The sequence below is a fragment of the Pseudomassariella vexata genome (assembly GCF_002105095.1).
Source record: "Pseudomassariella vexata strain CBS 129021 chromosome Unknown BCR38scaffold_8, whole genome shotgun sequence".
Lineage (NCBI taxonomy): Eukaryota > Fungi > Ascomycota > Sordariomycetes > Amphisphaeriales > Pseudomassariaceae > Pseudomassariella > Pseudomassariella vexata.
This window is the reverse complement of record NW_024467963.1, coordinates 2,064,641-2,084,056: the sequence shown is the minus strand read 5'-3', so window position 1 is coordinate 2,084,056 and position 19,416 is coordinate 2,064,641. Positions and strand designations below refer to the sequence as shown.

Sequence of the window (19,416 nt, the reverse complement as noted above, 5' to 3'; positions counted from 1 at the left end):
GGCGTCGAAGAACTAGTAGTAACGGACCCAGGAGGCCACTTGGATGTAATGGTTTTCAGGACGAGAACATATGCTGAGAGACTACGACCAGATTTTCTGCTTGCCGACGACGACGCTGGCGTTGATCTATGCCCTGTTGCATGAGAGGACATCCCGTACGTGCTAGTAACCAGAGTCTCCAAGAGCTTGGTTCTGATACGCGAGGCACCTTGTGGGCGTAGAACGTGTTATTCAATTAAGCAGTAGCTGTCGGTCGAGCTTTTCCGGGCCAATACGGACGGATCATCAGAAATAGATGCGAACTCGATGCTAACCTTTTATATCGAACATATGGATCAAGCTGTGACTTGCAGACGATGTGGTTTGGGCGCCTTGCCGACTCAGAAATCCTCGCATGTGCTATCCTTTCATATACCTGGGCAAGGGGCGAGAAATATGCTGGCAGCTGTTCTGGGAAGAGCCCACGTCTGGCGTCCAGAAAAATATCAAGAGATAATTGTGGCAGTGGACGCTCTGCAAAGCAGATGTACTGAACGTGGCGCTTTGCCTGACGCAGCCTCGTCGGAATTCGGCTACCATAGTATGGATGCCAGAATTATTGGGTTGCCTGAAAGACTGAAAGACAGGCATGGCTGTTCTCAAGGCGTCGCCGACGGCTGGAAACCGTTTTCTTTGCATAATTGTGCATAATTTGTCATGGCTTCAACTGCTCTGGGAATTGCTCTGGGAATTGCTCTGGGCAGCTCAGACTGATAATTGACTGAGCCGAGTCTGAGTAAAAGCGGCATTGGCGCTAGGCCCAACTTGGCTGAAAAAAAGCTATGATGGACACACAAAAACCGTTTTTATCAAGTTGCCGCGAAGCACATGTCGCTCACCTTGGCGCACCGAAACATAGCAAGGGTATCTCAGCTTTACTCGATATGTCAACTGGCTGCAAAGAGGTAGTGAAGATGACCTTCAGTTGGGATGTAAGCCACCTTGACCACACTGGTCCAGATCGTTGAGATGGCCTTCACCCCCTCGAGGGCCCAAGAGCCACGGTAGCTGCGGTAGCTGCGTCAGATGGAGATCAAAGCTGCCATCTTGACTAGTTGAGATCTCACGATAATACATCTCTTAGCCTTGCTCACGCGTTTATAGAGTTGCATGACGACCCCACCGAAGACGCATTGCACCGACGACCCATTGCCCAATTAACGAGAGCCGAACTCAATGGTGGGGCTGATGATAAGCCGTCAGGAAGGGCTCTGTAGTGCCAGATGCGATGGTACGAGTCGCTTATGGCTTGATTGGCGTGTTTCTCCATCAGAACATGAGCTGGGCAAAGGTATCTGCTAACATAATCCGCAGTCGGTCAAACCTTCCCATAACCCTGTTACCCTGCCACTTCTCCATCACTATCAACCATGCTACTAAACTACATTTTTCTATCCGGCGCTTTCGAAGCGGCCGAAATGATGTAACCTGGTCAAGTGGTCATGGCAATTAGTAAATGCAGTTTCTGATTTCTATAGAAATATCTCTTTGACTCTTTCTTCAACTTCCCACACTTGAGCCTCTGCTCAAACTCTTGTTCGTCTGTTCTCATGTTGTAAAAGTAGAGAGTACCAATCTACCACCCAACCAGTTTCCTCGTAGACATCCACGACATCCACGGCGTCGCATTGATCTTCATCCCACCCCTCCACCGCCAGTGCCGCCCTCGAGTTTTCGTCTTGCTTGTTTTGCCAAGGACGAAAGCTTGTGGACCCTACATATTCAATCGCGAGTCGCGCAATCTCTAAAAAGGAAGAAGGGTTGACCAAATCGAGAGCTCATCATGTCTTCGAGACATCCCACATCGTGGGACCAGTATGAACGTGGGAACTCTCCTGGGAGGGGCAGCGTGTCCTCCACTGGACAACACAGCGTCAGTTTCGCCGAGGGGCAGAGTCTCCTGGGCGATCACGAAGGCCACGAAGACCACGATAACTCTACAGAGTGGATGGGGCGCCTTCGCCGGAGGTTGGCTGAAATCTCTGCGCCTCATTCGTAGTTTAAAAAACTTACTGTTGTTTCAGATCCTCCGTAACTAACAGGCTCGCTGCTATCACCGAAATCGGTGGCGTCAATAGCATTCGATCCTTCACTCGAAGCTGGCAACGCGCCGCTGTGTTTCCTGAGGTCATTCCTCAACGACCGTCCTTCGTATTCGCCCCAGACCAGGAGCCGGCCGACCCCATTCATTATGGCAGGACTGATGTTGAGACTGGTCCTCGGACGTCGCTCCTACGGAGCCACCTCGAGGCAAACACTGCTCCTGAAAATGCCATTCTTGACACAGAGGACGACGCAGGGCCCGCGGGCACGCTGCCCCATCGATCGGGGGGTGCCGAGGGAAAGCTGTTCGACAATGACCTTCCTGGGGTAACATCGCCGTCTGGGTCGGCAAGGACCAACTCTGTATTTGAGGTGCCGCCTCATCTCTCGGGGCAGGTGCCATTCGTGGGCAGTTACTCGTCGTATGTGACGTATGGCACCGTTGACTCCGAGATAAGTCGGCCGTCCATGGCCGAAGCTGGAGAGCTTTGGCGGCAACAACAAGAAGCAGGTGTTGAAGTGCCGAATGGCGAACACCCGCGCATTATGGTCAAGGAGGTGGAACAGGACGGCAAGTTTGTTCTCGCAGTTGCTGGCCAGTCTACACTGCCGCAGACAGTCGTTAACTCTACCAAGTGAGTTACTCCGAAGTGGTTATTCTCAAAAACATGCTGACTAATAACACTATCAGTGTTTTGATTGGTGTCGGCCTACTCAGTCTGCCCATTGGCATGAGATATGCTGGTTGGCTTGTCGGCATGGTCGCGCTTTTCTGTTGCGCCGCTGTGACAAGTTGGACGGCGCGACTGCTCAGCAAGTGCATGGATCTGGACCCTACCCTCATCACTTTCTCCGACGTTGCGTATATCTCGTTTGGGAAAAATGCTCGAGTAATCACAAGTATCGTCTTTACGCTCGAACTTATTGCGGCCTGCGTCGCTCTCATAGTATTGTTTGCCGACTCCCTGTCGCTTTTGTTCCCGGGTATGCTCTCCGTTAACGGATGGAAAGTCATCTGCGCCGTAGTGTTAATACCCTTTCAATTTGCTCCTCTCCGGATCTTGAGTTACACCAGCTTTCTTGGCATCCTTAGCGTCCTTAGCAGTCAGTCACTTGGAATGGTTCTTGGCTACATCATGGGAGATCACTAACCGTGATAACAGTTGCCATTATTGTCATATTGGATGGGTTGATCAAGCCGCATGGGCCTGGCTCGCTCATCGAGCCGGCAGCTACATATCTATTCCCAGAAAACTGGCTAACGTTGCCACTATCGTTTGGCCTACTTATGTCTCCTTGGGGTGGGCACGGTGTTTTCCCAAACGTGAGTGGTCGCTCCGTCCTGACAAGCAAACGTAATATACTGACTGTAGCTAGATCTACCGTGATATGCGACACCCTCACCGATACAAGGAGGCTGTAACCATTACTTTTAGCTTCACCGTTGGTTTCCTCGCTGGATTATCTTGGAGCTGTGTAGACTGACCCTTAAATAGTACCTGCTAGACGTTACCATGGCCGTCGTCGGCCTCATCATGTTCGGAGACGGCGTGCGGGATGAGATCACTTCCAACATCCTTCGGACAACGGGCTACCCCGAAGTTCTGAATGTGTCCCTGGTCATCTTTATCGCCATCATCCCCTTAACTAAGATCCCCTTGAATGCCCAGCCTATCGTGACCACCATGGAGGTGTTGGCCGGCCTGCGTCAGCATGTTATGGCGGACAATTCTGCCTTGCTTGGTCGATCCAGCGCATTCAGGGGCGTTATGAAGATCGTCATCCGTATCATGACCTTGCTCATACTTTTGATCATTGCCATTCTGTTCCCGGATTTCGACAGCATCATGGCTTTCATGGGGAGCGCTCTGTGCTTTACTATTTGCGTGACGTAAGGTTTCCCCATGCAACTATCTTACCAGTCTTCGAGGAATCAGTGGTTGACTTCGGTTTACAGATTACCATTGGCGTTCTACCTGAAGCTTTTCGGGCACGAGATCATGGCCAAGGAACGTATATTAGCATGGTTCGTGATGACTACGTCGTTCGTGCTCTCGGTCATCGGTACGGTCTGGGCATTCCTCCCCAAGAGCCTCATCGGCATCACCACATAGGACGTGTGCCAGGAGCTGCTAGGTTCATGGTGATATCGATCTGATGGCGCACCCGGTCTGGGAAGCGAGGGAGGGAGGCGAATTTTCTGAATAATGATCCATGCATACACGGAATCGTTCCTAAACTATGATGATATGAGGCGAGACATCTTCTATTGCATCATTCATAGCATATCACTCGCGGGATTCTGCACATTGGTCAAGTTTGATGGAGTTGACGAATATGGAAAACGTGACCAGTTCACCTGCTTTGCTTTCTATCCTCTGTTCGTGTGTAGCTTGTTCTGTGATTATGTGATTCCATGAGAGGTATACGACCCTCGATCTGCACAGGAGTACCGGCGGGAAACAGTTCGCCTTGTGTTAGGAAGAGTGGACGTTTGGGCCGAAATTGTGCGCCACTCTATGGAATCCCCAGATTCCACATCTGTTGATTGAAGTATCCCTATTCATGAATAATTCATGTTGACTTTCTACCTACATCCTCGTCGACTTACCGAGGATCAAGAAATTATAGTATAGAGTAGGATGAGGATAGAAGCGAACTGGAACACCGCTGTTGTAGAGACAAATTCGAAAGGAGACAACTCACCGCTATGCACTGCAAACAGTACGCGGGGTATGTTCCCAGAAAGCACGTTTCGACATTGGTAAACTGCGAAGGTGCAGTCAGAATGAATGGCAAATGGTGGGGGTGACAAGACAGAACATGCAAGCGGGTTGCAGGCTTGTCTTAGGCTTTTCCACCAGACCTCCAGGGAAATAGAAGAGTAGAATAGGTCCATTCTGATGTCACAATAGGGAAGACTATAGTTACCCAGTACTGATGCGCTATTCTGGCTTCACTGGCTACGGATTGCTGACATAACTCTCGAAAACAGTCAGGGGTTGCCATTCAAAGAAGTCGACTGACCTACCTCCAGCATATTGGAGCTTACCGCTCTGGACTCGGCTTGATTAGAACCGAATAAAGTAGGTCGAATTGACGACGAGGGCATTTTCGAATGATATGGTGTTAAACTAGAGGAGACTGCCTGCTACGCTATTAATGCTATGTACGCGAACATTATCAAGAGAGCCTGACCGTTTCTCCCCTTAGGCGGCTCAAGTACCGGATAACCAACTTCGTGGTATTGGAGACAGCGAGATAGCCAGCCGGCTCCCAGTCGAGTTCGACGGAACACGACTATTGCGAGCACCGAGGTGCCACTTCACGGAGTTGGCAGAAGCCGTTGGAAGTCCGGGCTAAGAGCTGTAATGCCGTGGGTGCGAAGGGAATACTTCACAGTATGAAGTATCAGTTACATAACCCACAGCTACATCACACGTCCTATCAGCGACTCATCCTATCCGCGAGTTATGGCCTCGAGGCTCAAAAATGGATCCAGCACGTCTTGCGAGCAGGAACCTGCGACCTCGGGGATCATACACCCAGTTAAAGCCAGGCTTTCCTCATGGAGCATGTATGTGGATATGTATATTCGTAAACGTCGATGTGACCAAGTGAAATAGAGCTAGCCATTATGACAACCTTGGCGAATTAAACCAAGGCTAAATCAGGTCACACCATCCCAGACCAATGAGACAATTAACCGTTGCCCAGCTCTTACTCCGTCCGTTGCAGCCTGCGGAAAATGGATACTCGTACATGCAAGTACAACATCGCCCCACGTCGTATGATGCGCAACTCACACACTTGATACACCAAAGCTGTATACTGTGTATAGCCGTCGGGGTGTTCCGAGACAGACAGTCTACCGGGAGCGTCGCGCAAAGTACATACACCTCCATAATTGTCTACTCCATTCTCGCCATTCCGACGCAATACGTCGCGAATCGCGGCGGGAGAGAATGTTGGGTAGTTCCCACATCTACAGTTCCATGACTCGAACCCGTGGGGAAGAACGCTTGAAGTCGCTTCCCACCAAATACATACCTGTCACTGTGGCACGTGCATGCCTCTGACTGCACAAACGCGGACTAGCACTACTAATATGGATTCAACATCGTGATCGACAAACTAAAAGGACAGCAAGCAACACATGGATAATGCCTGTTTACATGTTTGAATTCCGAAGGTTTATGAAACCCTCTCCCCTCCCAAATTGTAGTTACCCGACCCTCTGAGGACCTAGGCAGCTAGCTATACTGCGGTATATGCGTCCCTCACGTGTCTATCGGACGACCCGGATAGTATGGGGTCGACACCAGCCACTCAAGGGACGCGGAGTTTATTCCCACGCAGTACTCCTCCATGCGGTAGTTAATTGGCCCCCAAGGTTACCATCATGGCATTCAACACCGTGATTAACACCACCCCATCTGCATCCCCAGCTCCATCTTCAAGCCCCGTCGTATGTATGTAGTTACGAAACATCCGTCACGCGACCCCTCACCCACCCCACAAACGTGTACCCCGTTCGACAAGTGGCTGAACCACCGAGCCATCAAGAAACCCGGACTCAAGAAAGCGGCATACGCGTCCCCTACTATTACCTTACTCTACCCCCATCGGCCACTGCCGGCAGATCAGGATCTAGACCCAGCAGACCCAGCAGGATGTGTGCCACAAAACCGATATTAGGCCACAGCACACTACCCACACATGCATGCGTAGTACCGCGTACTTCTTTCTATGCGTATTACCTATGTTAGCTTTGTCCCACCCTTCTAATGCTCGTTCGATTCTTCCCGATTTCCAGACCGTAGTGCTGTTGAGTTGAGAACGCCCTGGCGCTCCGGGACTTCCCTAGGTTAGAACGGGCTCGGAGCGCTACCTCGGGCATCTCCTATGGACCCCCCCTTGTATGCAACACGAGTCAGGAAGGCTATGACGTAGTTATCGTCATTCGAAATGCGCAATGTGGAGGTCACTGGTCGACTGCGGATATTGTAGGCGGTAGATGTGTTAGTCGACAAACCGTGCAGTATTGGAGAGGTAGAAGTTCCAGTTGTTCTATGGGCACGTCCAAAGGTTGATACAATCACATAGTAGAAGACATCTAAGTTTGAGTAGGTAACTTCTGGTATTCATCATTGTGATGTGTGGAGATATTAATACACAGAGAGCGAGCTGAAAGCAGATCAAATCCATCGGGTATGCTGGGTTGCCAATAGCCATGTAAAAACTTCCACCAAGAAACCGGCCCTCCATGGTTCCCAATCCTCAATTCCCAAACTCTTCCATCAGAAACAAAAATGGCTGAAATGAAGGGTGGCAAACCCAAATGATGATGCATACCCATAAGTAATGGAAAGATGTGCCCAACTACAAGAGGCAACTAGTCTAGGCTGCTCAATTTAATGAGCCGCCTGCCAATTGCCAACCCACTCAACGTCGCCGAAATCGTGACGCTTCTCCTTGCGCCAGTTCCAATCACGGCCCTTTGTCCACGGGCAATCGCCCACCGTGGTACGTTCCTTGTTCAAGTTCCAATTCCACTTGTTATGATTGTGGTTATGCGTGGCGTGGTCCATAATCCCTATCCCAGTTGCTGGGGCAGCTGCAAATCCAAGTCCGAACTGTCGTCGGAACTTGGAGTTATCCGGCGATCTCTCTGTCTCTGAAGATCCCGCAACGGCTCGGCGCCGTTCTCCGAGCGCGGCCCATTTATCAACGGCGTTGTGCTTAGAAGCTGGAGAGTATCGAGAAGAAAACTGGTCGGTCTGCTTCACTGGCGTTGGCTCATGTTGAAAGAAGAACCCATCCGCGACGAGATCTCCGTCGATGTCGTTGAAGGTATCACGCACGGGTGAAGCTGCTGACTTCTGATGACCAAGAGTTGGGGCCTGGGCCACGGGTACCGAATTCTGCAGCGTCGGCGTGGCTTCTCTCTTGCTATCCTGACTCCAAGATCTCGCATTGAGCTCCTTCAGAGCTTGAATTTGACGATCAAGCTCTGCTTCATCTTCCTCGTCCTCTTCCCACATGTCGCTCCAGCTCTTGGACACAGCTTCCTTCGGACGACCAAACACCACAGACATAGCGCTGAGGTTAGGCTTGGTCCGCGACATGGTAATGGGCAGAGAACCGGCCATAGGCGACACCCTAGGAGCTGTTCGCATGGGCATGTTCATGTGCCGACCGGCTGTGAGCGAGTTGATGGACGCTCCAAGGCTGGATGTCAGAACAGATGAAATTGATGGTGTCTGTGCTGAAGACATCCAGTCCACGGTTCCCTCGGACTTGGGGAATAGGTCCTCGGTGTAGCTCTCGTCGTCCGGAATAGCGCTGAGTTGCCGAATTGGACGAGGTGAGGTGGCGTGCAAGGCCTTGGCCCAGGGGAAGGAACCCTGCTCCAATTGGGGGCTTTGGATGGATGGTGTGCGGAGAGGCTCGCGGTTTGCCGTGGCAATGGAAGGACGATCGCCGCAGCAGAAGTCATCGTCTTCTTCCTCAAGCGTGGTGAAGCTGACGACACGTCGGAGCGCGTTCTTGACACCGACGAGAGATCGTTTGGTAGGATCCAGATTCATGCACTCGACGATGACTTCGTATGTGTCTTGTGACATGGTCGGAAAGACGTCAAAAAGAGACTGCTTGTCCCGGGAGAAATCAAGGAACAAGGGGTCGGCCTCTGTGGGAGTGGTAAAAGGGTTCCTCGAAAACAGGATGTTCAACAGGCAAATGCCGATGGCCCAGATATCAGCCTGAATTGGCGAATAGCCAGCGCCAGCTGAATCGTATTGCTCTGGAGCCATGTAGCGGTCGCTTCCGACAGTTGACTCATACGACCACTTGTCTGTTGTTGCCAGACCAAAGTCACCCAATTTCATGGAACCGTTCTCGGTCAAAAAGATGTTCTCGGGCTTGATGTCCCGATGGTAGATACCCTTGGAATGCATGTACGATACGGCATCCACCAACTCTAGCATGAAACGGCGAACGTGCTCCGTCTCCAACGGCCCGTAACCAGTGCGGATCGCTTCATAGAGGTCGCCGCGAGAGCAGAATTCCAGGGCCAGATAGACGTGAGCGTCCGTCTCGAATGTATCGATGAGGCTGACAATGTTGGGGTGAGCACCCAGGACGCGATGGCAGAATAGTTCTTCCGACTGATCATCCACGGCAAAGTCGATTCCGAGATCGTTCGCAGCTGCCTTTTTGGTTAGGCATTTGACGGCGACAATGTCGTTGGTCTGAAGATCCCTCGCCATGAAGACCATTCCGAAAGATCCATGGTTGAGAGGCGAGATGGTTTGAAACCTCCCACCGAGCACAACGCCATCTTGAAAGTTGTTGCGCAAGCATTCCATGACGTCGTCCCGGTGAGACGGGGGAGCTGTGGTTTCGAGGGTGTCAACGGGTGTTGTCAACGGGTGGTGACCACGGGTAATGGTACAAAGTCGTTCGCAGAAGTTGTTTTCTCTTTCGTACTCGTCAGTGTCGATGAGGTATGCACGATCCAGAAAACGATGAAAAGCTTTGTATCCTTGCGTTCAGGGTTGAGGTCACCTGGTTCGATAGTTTTGACAGAGAAAGGTGTTGATGTAGCAAAACCGCCTTCTTCAAATCGACGCACAATGTTCAATGCGGGGGAATAGGCAGAGAAGATATACAGGTTTGCGCGATGTGTAGGAAAGAGAAATGCACATGTAACTCCAAATCGTTCACGGGTCAGAGGCTCATCGAGGGGTATTTTGGTTTTGCTTGCTAGCACAAATGAAAACGAGATAGATGTTCGTCAAAGGTTGGACCGACGTCCTGAAAGAATGAAAGGAAAGGTTCGTTACGAGGACATGGGTTAGTAATGGTATGAAAATCCGAAAGAGTGACGATTGTAATAAGGGTTGTTATTGTTGTTATGCTGGTGGTGGTTCTTGCGGTGGTGTTCCTTGTGGAAGGTGCGGAACCTGCCTTGAGATGATGATTGGGTGCGTGTTCGTGTTGTTGCGAGGAAGTCGAGTGCGAGTAATGAATCGGTCTGCCCAGGCAACGATGATGAACGCGGGAGAAGCCACGATATCAAGACACGAGAGCAATCCTAGTGCTAAAGCTGCATTCGAGCGGATTCGAGCGGGATGAGATTGTTGTCTGATTGGGCTTTCCTTGATTTGCAATGCAGGAAGGGCTCGGAATAGAAGACGGAAAAGGTCGTGGCGGTTGGACGACCAAGTTCAGGGAAGCTGGTCTGCCACGAAGATGATGTGGACCATCAATCAAGTAAGTGTTGATGCAAGGCTTGGTCGATAGCGTTGACAGCTTGACTCGGATGACTCCTTCGTTGAGTCCTCGTACGGTGGAGAAAAATTGATAGTAGCGGCCGTAGTTTACAAGGTCTTCCTGGGTTGGTAGCGGAGCCGGGCAATCAATGGAGTCAAGCGGATGCTACGTGATGAGCACGCTATCGGGGCTGTTCGAAATGATCGAGCACCGGGATTGGTAAGGGGTAAAAGCGTGGTGGCAGGTGATTCAGGGTCGATGATTAGTTTTAAAGAACTGTCTCGAACGAGGCAAAGAAAGGAGGCAATTTTTGCTTCTTCTTCTGCTTCTTGTTGTTGCCGTTGTTGTTGTGTTGTTGTTGATGTTGGTGCGTGTCGAGGGTCTGGATGGTCTGGGCGGGTTGGTAGGTTGGTAAAAAACAGCGTTGAGAAGGTGCAACTGTCGCTCTTTGTGCGGAAGGAGAAGGTTGAGTTAATTAATTAGGTACAGTATGAATTGGAAGACAAGTCTCCTTTCTCTCGGTTTGTTTGTTGACCTTGCGTAAGCACGATGAATGAGTATGAGCTGGCTTGCGTGCATGAGAGAAAGGAACAGAGAGCGACAGGACGAAGATAAAAGGTAAGGTTGAATGGAGGTCGGTCTGGAAGAAGCGGTAGAGATGGGTGAAGGATGCAGAAAGAGTCGACGAGATAGGATGGCCGTGGGGACATGAATGCTCGAATTGGTGTGGTGGGACCCGTGGGCCGACAATGGAGCGACTTGTCGAATGGCCAGATGAGAAGCTGGGGTCGAGTGACACAGCGACCGGGGTTTGTCAACAAACAAGCCTGAACAAGCGCCAGTATCTACGACGCTACCAAGTACAAAGGTACGAAATAGCTGCAGGTGTGGGCTAGGCCTAGACGACGGACTGGGTAGTACCCTCAAGTACTTAGCCAGCAGGCACGAGACTGCGGACTGGCAGACTTTCAGTGTGTTTCTCTTCGTTTTTACAGTTTTGGACACTGTAGGCATGATTCCAAGAATGGCAATGACGAATGAATTGCATACAGTTGTTCCAGGATGGTGTGTCTTACAATAGGAGAGTACTTAGTGGATGCCCGCCGACCCGTCAATAAGTCGGTGGATTACGTCAATAGGCCAAGTACCGCCATAGCCACTTCATAGTCCAGCTTGGTGAGACCAGGCTTAGCTCTCGACCTGCCACAGTGCCATTGTCCACTGGGCATGTTGGCAAGAATAGAAGCCTACTGTACGCAACCAAGACAATTCAGGCAGGTTAGCTGGCCGTGGCTAGCAGCTTTTTATCGAGGGACCTGATTGCGAGCTTCTACTCTGCCTTATGCTTCACTAGCAAAAACACTGGGGTTTTCTATCCAGCGGACCTACTGGAAGCTTATCGAATAATCGGAAGCCGCGGCTGCGTACTAGTCCTCATACCGTTAGCACCTTGGGGGCTGCTCTGAGGAATGCAACTCGAGCACCGTGTACAATAGACTTGCTGCAAGCAGGCCCACCGGCCGCGCATCGCCACACCGCTCAGTACATAACCGGCCGGTATTTGAATAGCATAGTCCCACGGGAACCGGATGGTGGGAGACTGGCTCTGCATGTATCCTTCCTTGCATCTTGTACGAACTGGGCACTGGTCGCTCTATCGTGGACAAGTATTGCCTACACTGTATGCAGGCCTACTAACGACACACAGAGAACATCGACACGTCGCAGCTTCATTGCGCGCAGCGCTGCTCCCGCCGCCGTTGGAATTGCTTGGGAGCCAATCAGCCATGTCTCGAGGTTTCTAGCATCTTCTGTTTCACTTGAAGCTTTCCGACTAGCCCATTGGCGGATGGCCATATGCACTCCTTACTTGCTGCATCTCGTAGCCTCGTTTTCGCTTTGCTTGCTTTGCGTATTGTGCTTGTTCTGGCTCTGTTTTGTGCCTATTGACCGCTTGTATTTAATTTTATTTCCTGCAGCCAGCAGCAGCAGGCGCCTGGTAAAAAAAGACCGGAGGACGATGAAAATGGCAACCTGAAGCCGTCGGAGAGTTGGAGAACGCTTGGGCATTGGGCAATATTGAAGAGCCCGCCCCGAAAGCTATCGTGTCCCTTTCATCAACTTGGGTCATTTTAACTTCGAACGGCCGCGGCCTGGCTGATGGACACCGAAATTCAGAACACGACAGGAGACCATCGTCGATGACATGAAATTGAAATGGAAATGACGATGGAAAATTGTCGGTCAGTTCATCAGCCGAGCTAGCCGAGACTTTGTCATCGTGAATCAAACCAGCGTTGTTATCTTGTTGCAAGGTGTCATCGAGCAGCTCCGGATTAAGACAGCGAGCATTCTCGTATATGATCAATTGATAGAGCATGATGCCATAGCTAGCTCACCCGTCTCAAATTGACCTTCCTCAGGGTGACGGCCTCAGAGGGACGGCAGATGCTATTGACATTTGGGGCTCAGTAAGTCAGCCTTCTGAGCCTACTAACCTGCTTTAGCCTGCCGCTTCAGACACAGTGACTGCAATGATTGCCGGCGATGGTGTCGTGTGACCCCAATGCGGTAACGTTTGAGCATCGTCCGATGATTTAGGTCTATGTGGCGAACCTCGTTCCAAATGTTAGCATCGCTGCTCTTTGGCTCGTTTATCATTCCAAGATATCCCACGCGCGTTCGACCAGTTCCATGGCTGGGTTCCCCCAGTTTTCCTCTATTTTCCTAGTTCTACATCACTTTTGTTCATGAATCAGGGACCGATTTAAGGAACTGGTGGGTTATTGGTGGATGCCTCTTTCAAGCGACAGACAGCTTGGCAGCCATTGACATATTGGCCGATCTCGTGCATGGACTTCGAAACACGGTCCCTCTGAGCCCGATAGTCGACTTTATTAGAAACCCCCGCCAACCCACCACCGTCATCATAGGCTGACCCCGGCTGAGAGATAATTTCGAAGATTGACTTGAAACGACCTGTCGATACTGCCTGGCCCTGTAGCATTGTAATGATAACTTAAGAGAAATCGTGGTATTTTGGCGGTGAGAACGATGGCGGCATCGCAGTTGGCAGTTAAACTCCGAAACATCCAGACGCACGCCTGCGACGAATCGGGATTTGAGTTATGTTTTAACCCTCGTTCATGCCAGCGTGCCGTTGTACAACAGCACTTACTGATGGTCCTTATCGAAGTCGCGCCAGAACCAGCCTTTCTTTCCAATGCGCGTCCGTAGAGTTTCTGTTTGGTCTGTTGCATGCTAGCGGTCTACCTAGGATGGCACCAGCTCCAAACTCGTGCAGTTCCTACGACGGACTATCCTGCCGCTGTCGTTCTTGGCTGTGCAAAACCAACTTTAGGGCAACGGGTAACCCGTCAATGTGATTGGTGACAATCACCACCAAGTTGGGTACTCTGGGTGTGAAGTCGTTGGGCGTAGCTGAAGTCGGCCCCGAATCCAATGCTGCAACAACCCAAACAACCAAGCAAGGGCGCTCGCTCTTGTGAAGTTCGGCAAATTCAAAATCTTGGGTTGCATGCAGCCAACTCCTGTCCAGTGCGTATACTATAGTAAGTAACCTTGGAAATATTGAAAGAGTTCGGGTTTGTAATCTGAGTTTCTTGACGACGCCTCTTTTTCGCTTACAGGTTGGCAGTTGAGTTGACAACCAAAAGGTTGGAGAAGCAACCGTGGAAGCGCAACTTTGGACCCCAACCCCAGCCCGTCGGCATCGCCTGCAGCAGCCGTGGTGGCTACCAGACGTCCTCTTGGTGCCACTCGGGCTTCCTTGCCCCCCATTCTGGAATATCGCCATATTCCCTAATCCACATCTGCTTCTTCTTTTTCTCCATCGCCCCAACGTGTCAAAAAAGCCGATGCAGATGGATATTGGCATTCTTCCGTCAAGTGGTATCAAGTGGATCCCAAACATCAACTCGATATCAACACCACTTGATAATCTTTATCCGCTGTGTGTCCCCCGGCAGCCCTGCATGTCTTCTTACTGCCTTGGGTTGGCTACATGAACTCCGCCAAAGAAAACCATAAACCCAGGAGCTCTGTACGTACCGCTGCAGCCTGGGCACCGTGATGAGATTTGGGCGATACTATCGGTGCAATACGGCAGCTTACCCTATACTTGGTCTGTCGACGTTTAACGTTTGCAGACTACTCTCCATCTTTTGAGCCTTGACCGCCTTCTTACCCCGACGCACACCTGCCACACCTAACCCACCCCCGACGACACATTGACATCTTCGATCTGATTCGGTATCACGTCCGATGCAGCGACGCTCCAACCCAGAAGCCAATAAAAGTTTTCCTTCCACCTGCCAGACATCCTTCCAGATCAGAGTTTTTGCGTCTGGCACGAAATAGTACGGTCTTCAGCCTTGCATCGTTGGGACGTCGTCACCGCTCACTTTGCGGCACGAAAGCTCGCATCGTTCCTGAAAACCTGCCATCCCAAAATCTCGGTTTCCAAGAAAAGATTTTAAGCCGGACCAAAGACCCCACGCCAACGGACAGCTTCAGCCATACGCAAATGACAATGGCAGCCGCTATAGCAGCAGTCATCAAAGTCGTGTTGCTAGACATTGGTAAGGACCAGCCAGACCAGCAGGCAGCTCCCCAAAGCTCCATTCAAAGCCCCCCTACCTTTCTCCAATCTATCCACTATGACTTCCTTGTCGTTGGATGCAGCACTGCATTAGCCCCTGGACCAGCTGGCTAATTTACACGTTTTCCTCATTGCAGAGGGTACAGTATGCCCAATCTCTTTCGTGAAGGATGTTCTGGTAAGACACTCTTCTCGCATGAAAATCTCCGCTTTTGAAAAGTATATATGTCGAGAATCCACAGGAGCTACCATCAGGTTGCGTGAGACTGCGATATGAAATGAGCATGGATCGATTTTGCTTGCAGATGGGCAAGTGCCGTCTGTTATGTGTCACTCTGCAACTCACAGCAGCCTTTGGGAACTTCTGTCTTGGCAATGGGTACTATCCGTCTTGTGATCCCAGAAACACCCTGGCCTTCTGCTGTGAGTTGGCAAAAGACCATTTGTTTGCAAGTTGCAAATAACTCCGGCTCCGTACTCGTGTAGACTGGAAGTGGCAAATATATGAATTTCCGACCAGTGGGACATGATGCCTTACTGCCTAAGCGGTCTCGTCATCATCGTTGACAATCATTTCATGAACTCGCACCAGAAGTCATCGCCTCGTGTCTGCCCAGCAGTTCGGTTGGCACCAGGCATGATCAATTGGGCATCTGGCAAACTGGCAACTAATGTCTTGACTTTAGTTTCCATATGCTCTGAGGGTACTTCCGGAGACAGTCGAGGCACAATGGGATAGCCCGGACTTCAAGAAATACCGGGACGCATTTCCACCAGAGTACGCGTCATCTCAGGAAGCTTTCCAGGCGCACGTTATAGACCTAATCGCCCGAGATGTCAAGATATCCTACCTGAAGAGCATGCAAGGTTATTTATGGGAGGAAGGTTACAAGTCCGGGGATCTAAAGGCCCCGCTGTTTTCGGACGTACCGCCGAAGCTCGCAAGATGGCACGGACAGGGACTCAAGATCATGATCTACTCGTCGGGCTCTGTTCCGGCGCAGAAGCTGCTCTTCAAGCATACAAACGCGGAACCGTCTGATCTCACATTCCTGATCTCTGATTGGTTCGACACGGTGAGTGCTGGGTTGAAGTCTGAGACAGCGAGCTACAAGACCATCCTCAGCAAGCACCCGGAGTACCTCCCGAGCCAGTGGCTGTTCCTAAGCGACAACATCAAGGAGGTGGATTCTGCCATCGCGGCCGGGATGCAGAGCATGGTTGTTCAGCGACCCGGCAACGCTGATCTGCCGGCCGAAGTCTCTGAACGGCTGCAAGTCGTGGAGACGTTTGACGTCTTCGACGAGGAGTTCAAGATCCAGCAATCGCAGCGGCAGACGCTGGGCAAGAGGGAGCGAGGTCAGGATCAAGTTGGGGAGAAGGACAAGCAGGGGGGTGCTGAGACTCTTGCTGCCGAAGACAGTCATGAGTCTAAGAAGCTGCGACTGGCGGCCGAGGCAGAGGCTCAAGAGTCGCGGCACGAGGCCGTGGAGACAACACAAGAGGGAGGAGATACGGCGACCGAGGAACCTACTGGTGACACCCTTGCGCAAGATAAGGACGAGTCGAACGTTCCGGCCGATGGAAAGGCTGGCTAATGGGAGGCACTATTGAAGTTCAGCAGGCTCAACGACTCACCTAACCTACACGTTACAACGAGGTTAAAGTACATATCTGCTGCAATGCAAATCAATTCCCGCAAGTTCAAGCTTAAGCTTCTTGGCGAATACGTTATATCGAAGCACCGCTCGAACTGGGAATGAATGTCAAATATTTAAGCAAGCTATCCAGTGTATAAGTGGGAGTGTTACTTGCTAAGCTGAGAGCTTCGACAAATTTAGAGCTCCCCTCAACTAGTCAAAGTACTTTCAGAGAATTAGTTGCAAGCCTCCCGCAGAACTCCAAGTAACTATCCGGCTGTTGCATTGCCTTACAAGGGATAGTGTGTGAAAGTAGGCTAGCCATGCCAGGTGATGCAACATAGACAAATACAAATTTTAAGCCATCGAATCGCACGCTCTGTGTCCTCAACCTAACAACCACACTATTGGCATGCAGCACAGTGCTTATGCAAACTGCGTGATATGTGAACCTCGCGACTCCAGCCTGTCCCTTACATAGCACATTCAATATGGCTTGTCTCCGCGGCCCCAAACTTTCGATTAGTCCACAACAGGGACGGGAGTCGCCACTGCATTCCAAGACCATATGCAAGGCAAGCGAGTTACGTATGCTGGGTTACGTTGAGCGAGTTACCTGACTCGCAACCTGCATCTAAGCACATTTCCCACGGCTGATCATGATAAGACTATTTGTTGTTTCTTGATTTGAAACATCGTTATCATTTGGCCGATGGCCCTTGCGGGGTCTATCTAATAATCATCTCAGGAGCAAACCCTAATTCGCCTGGAGAAGCCGTCGCTGGTCTACACTACAGTGGCCGATATGGCGAGTCAAGAGTGCGTCAAATCGGCTGCTCGACAAACTAGGAACCTGACTACCAGCCTTGGTGGCTTGATCGATAGTGCCGGCATTAACACCGGGACATGACGGTGGCCCCGAGCGCATCGAGCTAATATTTGCTACGAATCACTTTGGTCCTTTCTTGCTCACTATCCTCCTGCCACTCTTGGTCGAAAGCGGTAAGAGCCGCAAGCCGGGGGCAACGCGTTTCGTCAATGTCTCCAGTAGCGGGTATCGTATATCGCCAATGCGGTTCGGTGACTTTAGCTTAGGGGGAAAGCCAATACCTCCTGAGGAAGAACCCCTCCAGAACTTGCCGCTAACCCATACGAAGAGATCGATAGATGCCCGGGGACGATGGCGTATGGGATAGGCAAGAATGCCAACATCCTCTTTGCAGTTGTGCTGATGGATCGGTTGCGGTCGCACTGCATCGAGAACTGTACGGCGGATCCGGGAGGTAAGTCGCCATCGTCACATCTCAACCATTGGCCGGTTGACTTATACTCGTCCACTAGTCATCTCAACCGGCCTCATTAGCGATACAGGACCTGAGTTCCGCAAATCACTCAATGAAACCCTTCTGATGCATGGATTTTGCCTGACCCAGGTTGCGCAACATTATTGGTTGCCATGTTTAAACCCAGCCTAACTGGTATTATCTGTGATATGCGGGGTAGTCCAAGTGACTGACGATGTCGACAGAGTGCTAACTAGCCCTTCGAACTCGATGAGCATCAGGCAAATAGAAAGCTGGGGCACTATGGGAGTTGGGCGAAAAGCTAATTAGCACCGAGTTGGTGGGAGTCGACTGCAACCCTAAAGTGTCAATACCTGTTAGGAAGGTTACTTTCTGCGCGACTCCAATACCCACCATTTGTCATTGAGGTGTTATGAATCGGCTGGATGCGCTTTAACTATGAGGTCAGAACTTGTCGATCGCGGGCAGACATGGAGTAGCCTGCAGCTCAGCCCGACGAACCACGGAGCACAATCGAGAAGTTGTTCCTAGCTGTTCCGGTCCGGACTTGGGTTTTCGCAAAAGCCGTGTCGCATGCTGCAGTTTTCTTCGCCCAGAGATAGTATACCAACCGCTGCGTCATTTTGGATTTGACCTTGACATAGCCCAATGCGACCATAATTGCTTCCAATCGAGTCTCATCCATGTAACGTGAGTTGGTGACACAAGGCGCAGGTAATACCAAGAACAGACTGGGGAAAAACTCATTCAACTCGGGATTTGCGTGCCGGTTAGGCTCTTTGAGAAATTCGAGTGTCCTCTGTAACATTCGGCCGCGGACGTGAGCGTCTGGGACAAAGTTCAGTACAAGTGATAGACTAATGATGTCGATTCGTTCCGAGTCATCCTTTGGAAGTGGCCTCTCCATGAAGTCTTGCTGTAGGATACCTTCTCCTTGGCTGTTCAGATCGATCCGGTGCATGGCAAAGACGCCGCTCTTGGAACATTGATTTGTGGTGCTTAGAGCCCCAACCTCGAGCATTCTCAGTGGTCCATTTGGCAAATCCTTCAACATCGATTGAACTGGATTCAACCACTCCATCAGTACCCTGGAGCTGTCACCACCACGATCGATTCGTTGTCCCTGAAGACTGGCTTGCTGATACCTCTCAAGGCCACCTAGGGCAGAAATTTCCGCATTAATCGCCGCGACCTCGGCATGATTTCCCTTTGCCAGTGCCTGTGCTTTCCTCTTCCCCAGGATGTGATGAGAGTTGATCAACGCCTTGGTAGCTTTTCGTGAGATTGATTTTGGCCTTTGAAGCGTTGGTGGGCGTCCTGCTGCTAAATTCCGGCTGCGTTCCTTCTTCTTGATTCCCATCGTGGCTCCGGCAAAATTGTCTTCAAGTTCTTGTCATAGTTCCGGTTCAAAGTCTGCTTAGTTCCGATATTTGAAGATCAAGTTGCGGTTCTTGTGGTGTCCTTCGCTTGTTAGTGAGTGAAATTGATATTG

At 50.9% G+C, this 19,416-nt stretch overlaps 4 protein-coding genes across 4 annotated transcripts; 2 read left to right on the top strand and 2 right to left on the bottom strand.

Moving 5' to 3' along the window:
• Positions 1-1,420: 1,420 nt before the first annotated feature.
• Positions 1,421-4,446, top strand: BCR38DRAFT_437029 (transmembrane amino acid transporter protein-domain-containing protein). Its single transcript, XM_040860501.1, has 7 exons — positions 1,421-2,007; positions 2,064-2,717; positions 2,774-3,186; positions 3,246-3,406; positions 3,460-3,525; positions 3,579-3,973; positions 4,040-4,446. The coding sequence occupies exons 1-7, from the start codon at positions 1,823-1,825 to the stop codon at positions 4,194-4,196; spliced, it is 2,031 nt and encodes a 676-aa protein (XP_040715170.1). The 5' UTR covers positions 1,421-1,822; the 3' UTR covers positions 4,197-4,446.
• A 3,050-nt stretch (positions 4,447-7,496) lies between these two features.
• On the bottom strand, positions 7,497-9,452 carry BCR38DRAFT_486247 (serine/threonine-protein kinase ksp1; the record flags this gene model as incomplete). The annotated part of the gene is made up of 1 exon (XM_040864005.1): positions 7,497-9,452. One exon carries the CDS (start codon positions 9,450-9,452, stop codon positions 7,497-7,499), a length of 1,956 nt encoding a protein of 651 aa, XP_040715169.1.
• Positions 9,453-15,101: 5,649 nt separating this feature from the next.
• BCR38DRAFT_313694 (HAD-like domain-containing protein) lies at positions 15,102-16,275 on the top strand (the record flags this gene model as incomplete). The annotated part of the gene is made up of 2 exons (XM_040854676.1): positions 15,102-15,158; positions 15,667-16,275. Coding segments are annotated over 2 exons (666 nt in total), but the record flags the coding sequence as incomplete, so codon positions are not given.
• A 1,669-nt stretch (positions 16,276-17,944) lies between these two features.
• On the bottom strand, positions 17,945-19,284 carry BCR38DRAFT_458618 (putative methyltransferase-domain-containing protein; the record flags this gene model as incomplete). The annotated part of the gene is made up of 2 exons (XM_040862191.1): positions 17,945-17,949; positions 18,426-19,284. 2 exons carry the CDS (start codon positions 19,282-19,284, stop codon positions 17,945-17,947), a joined length of 864 nt encoding a protein of 287 aa, XP_040715167.1.
• Between the last annotated feature and the right edge of the window lie 132 nt (positions 19,285-19,416).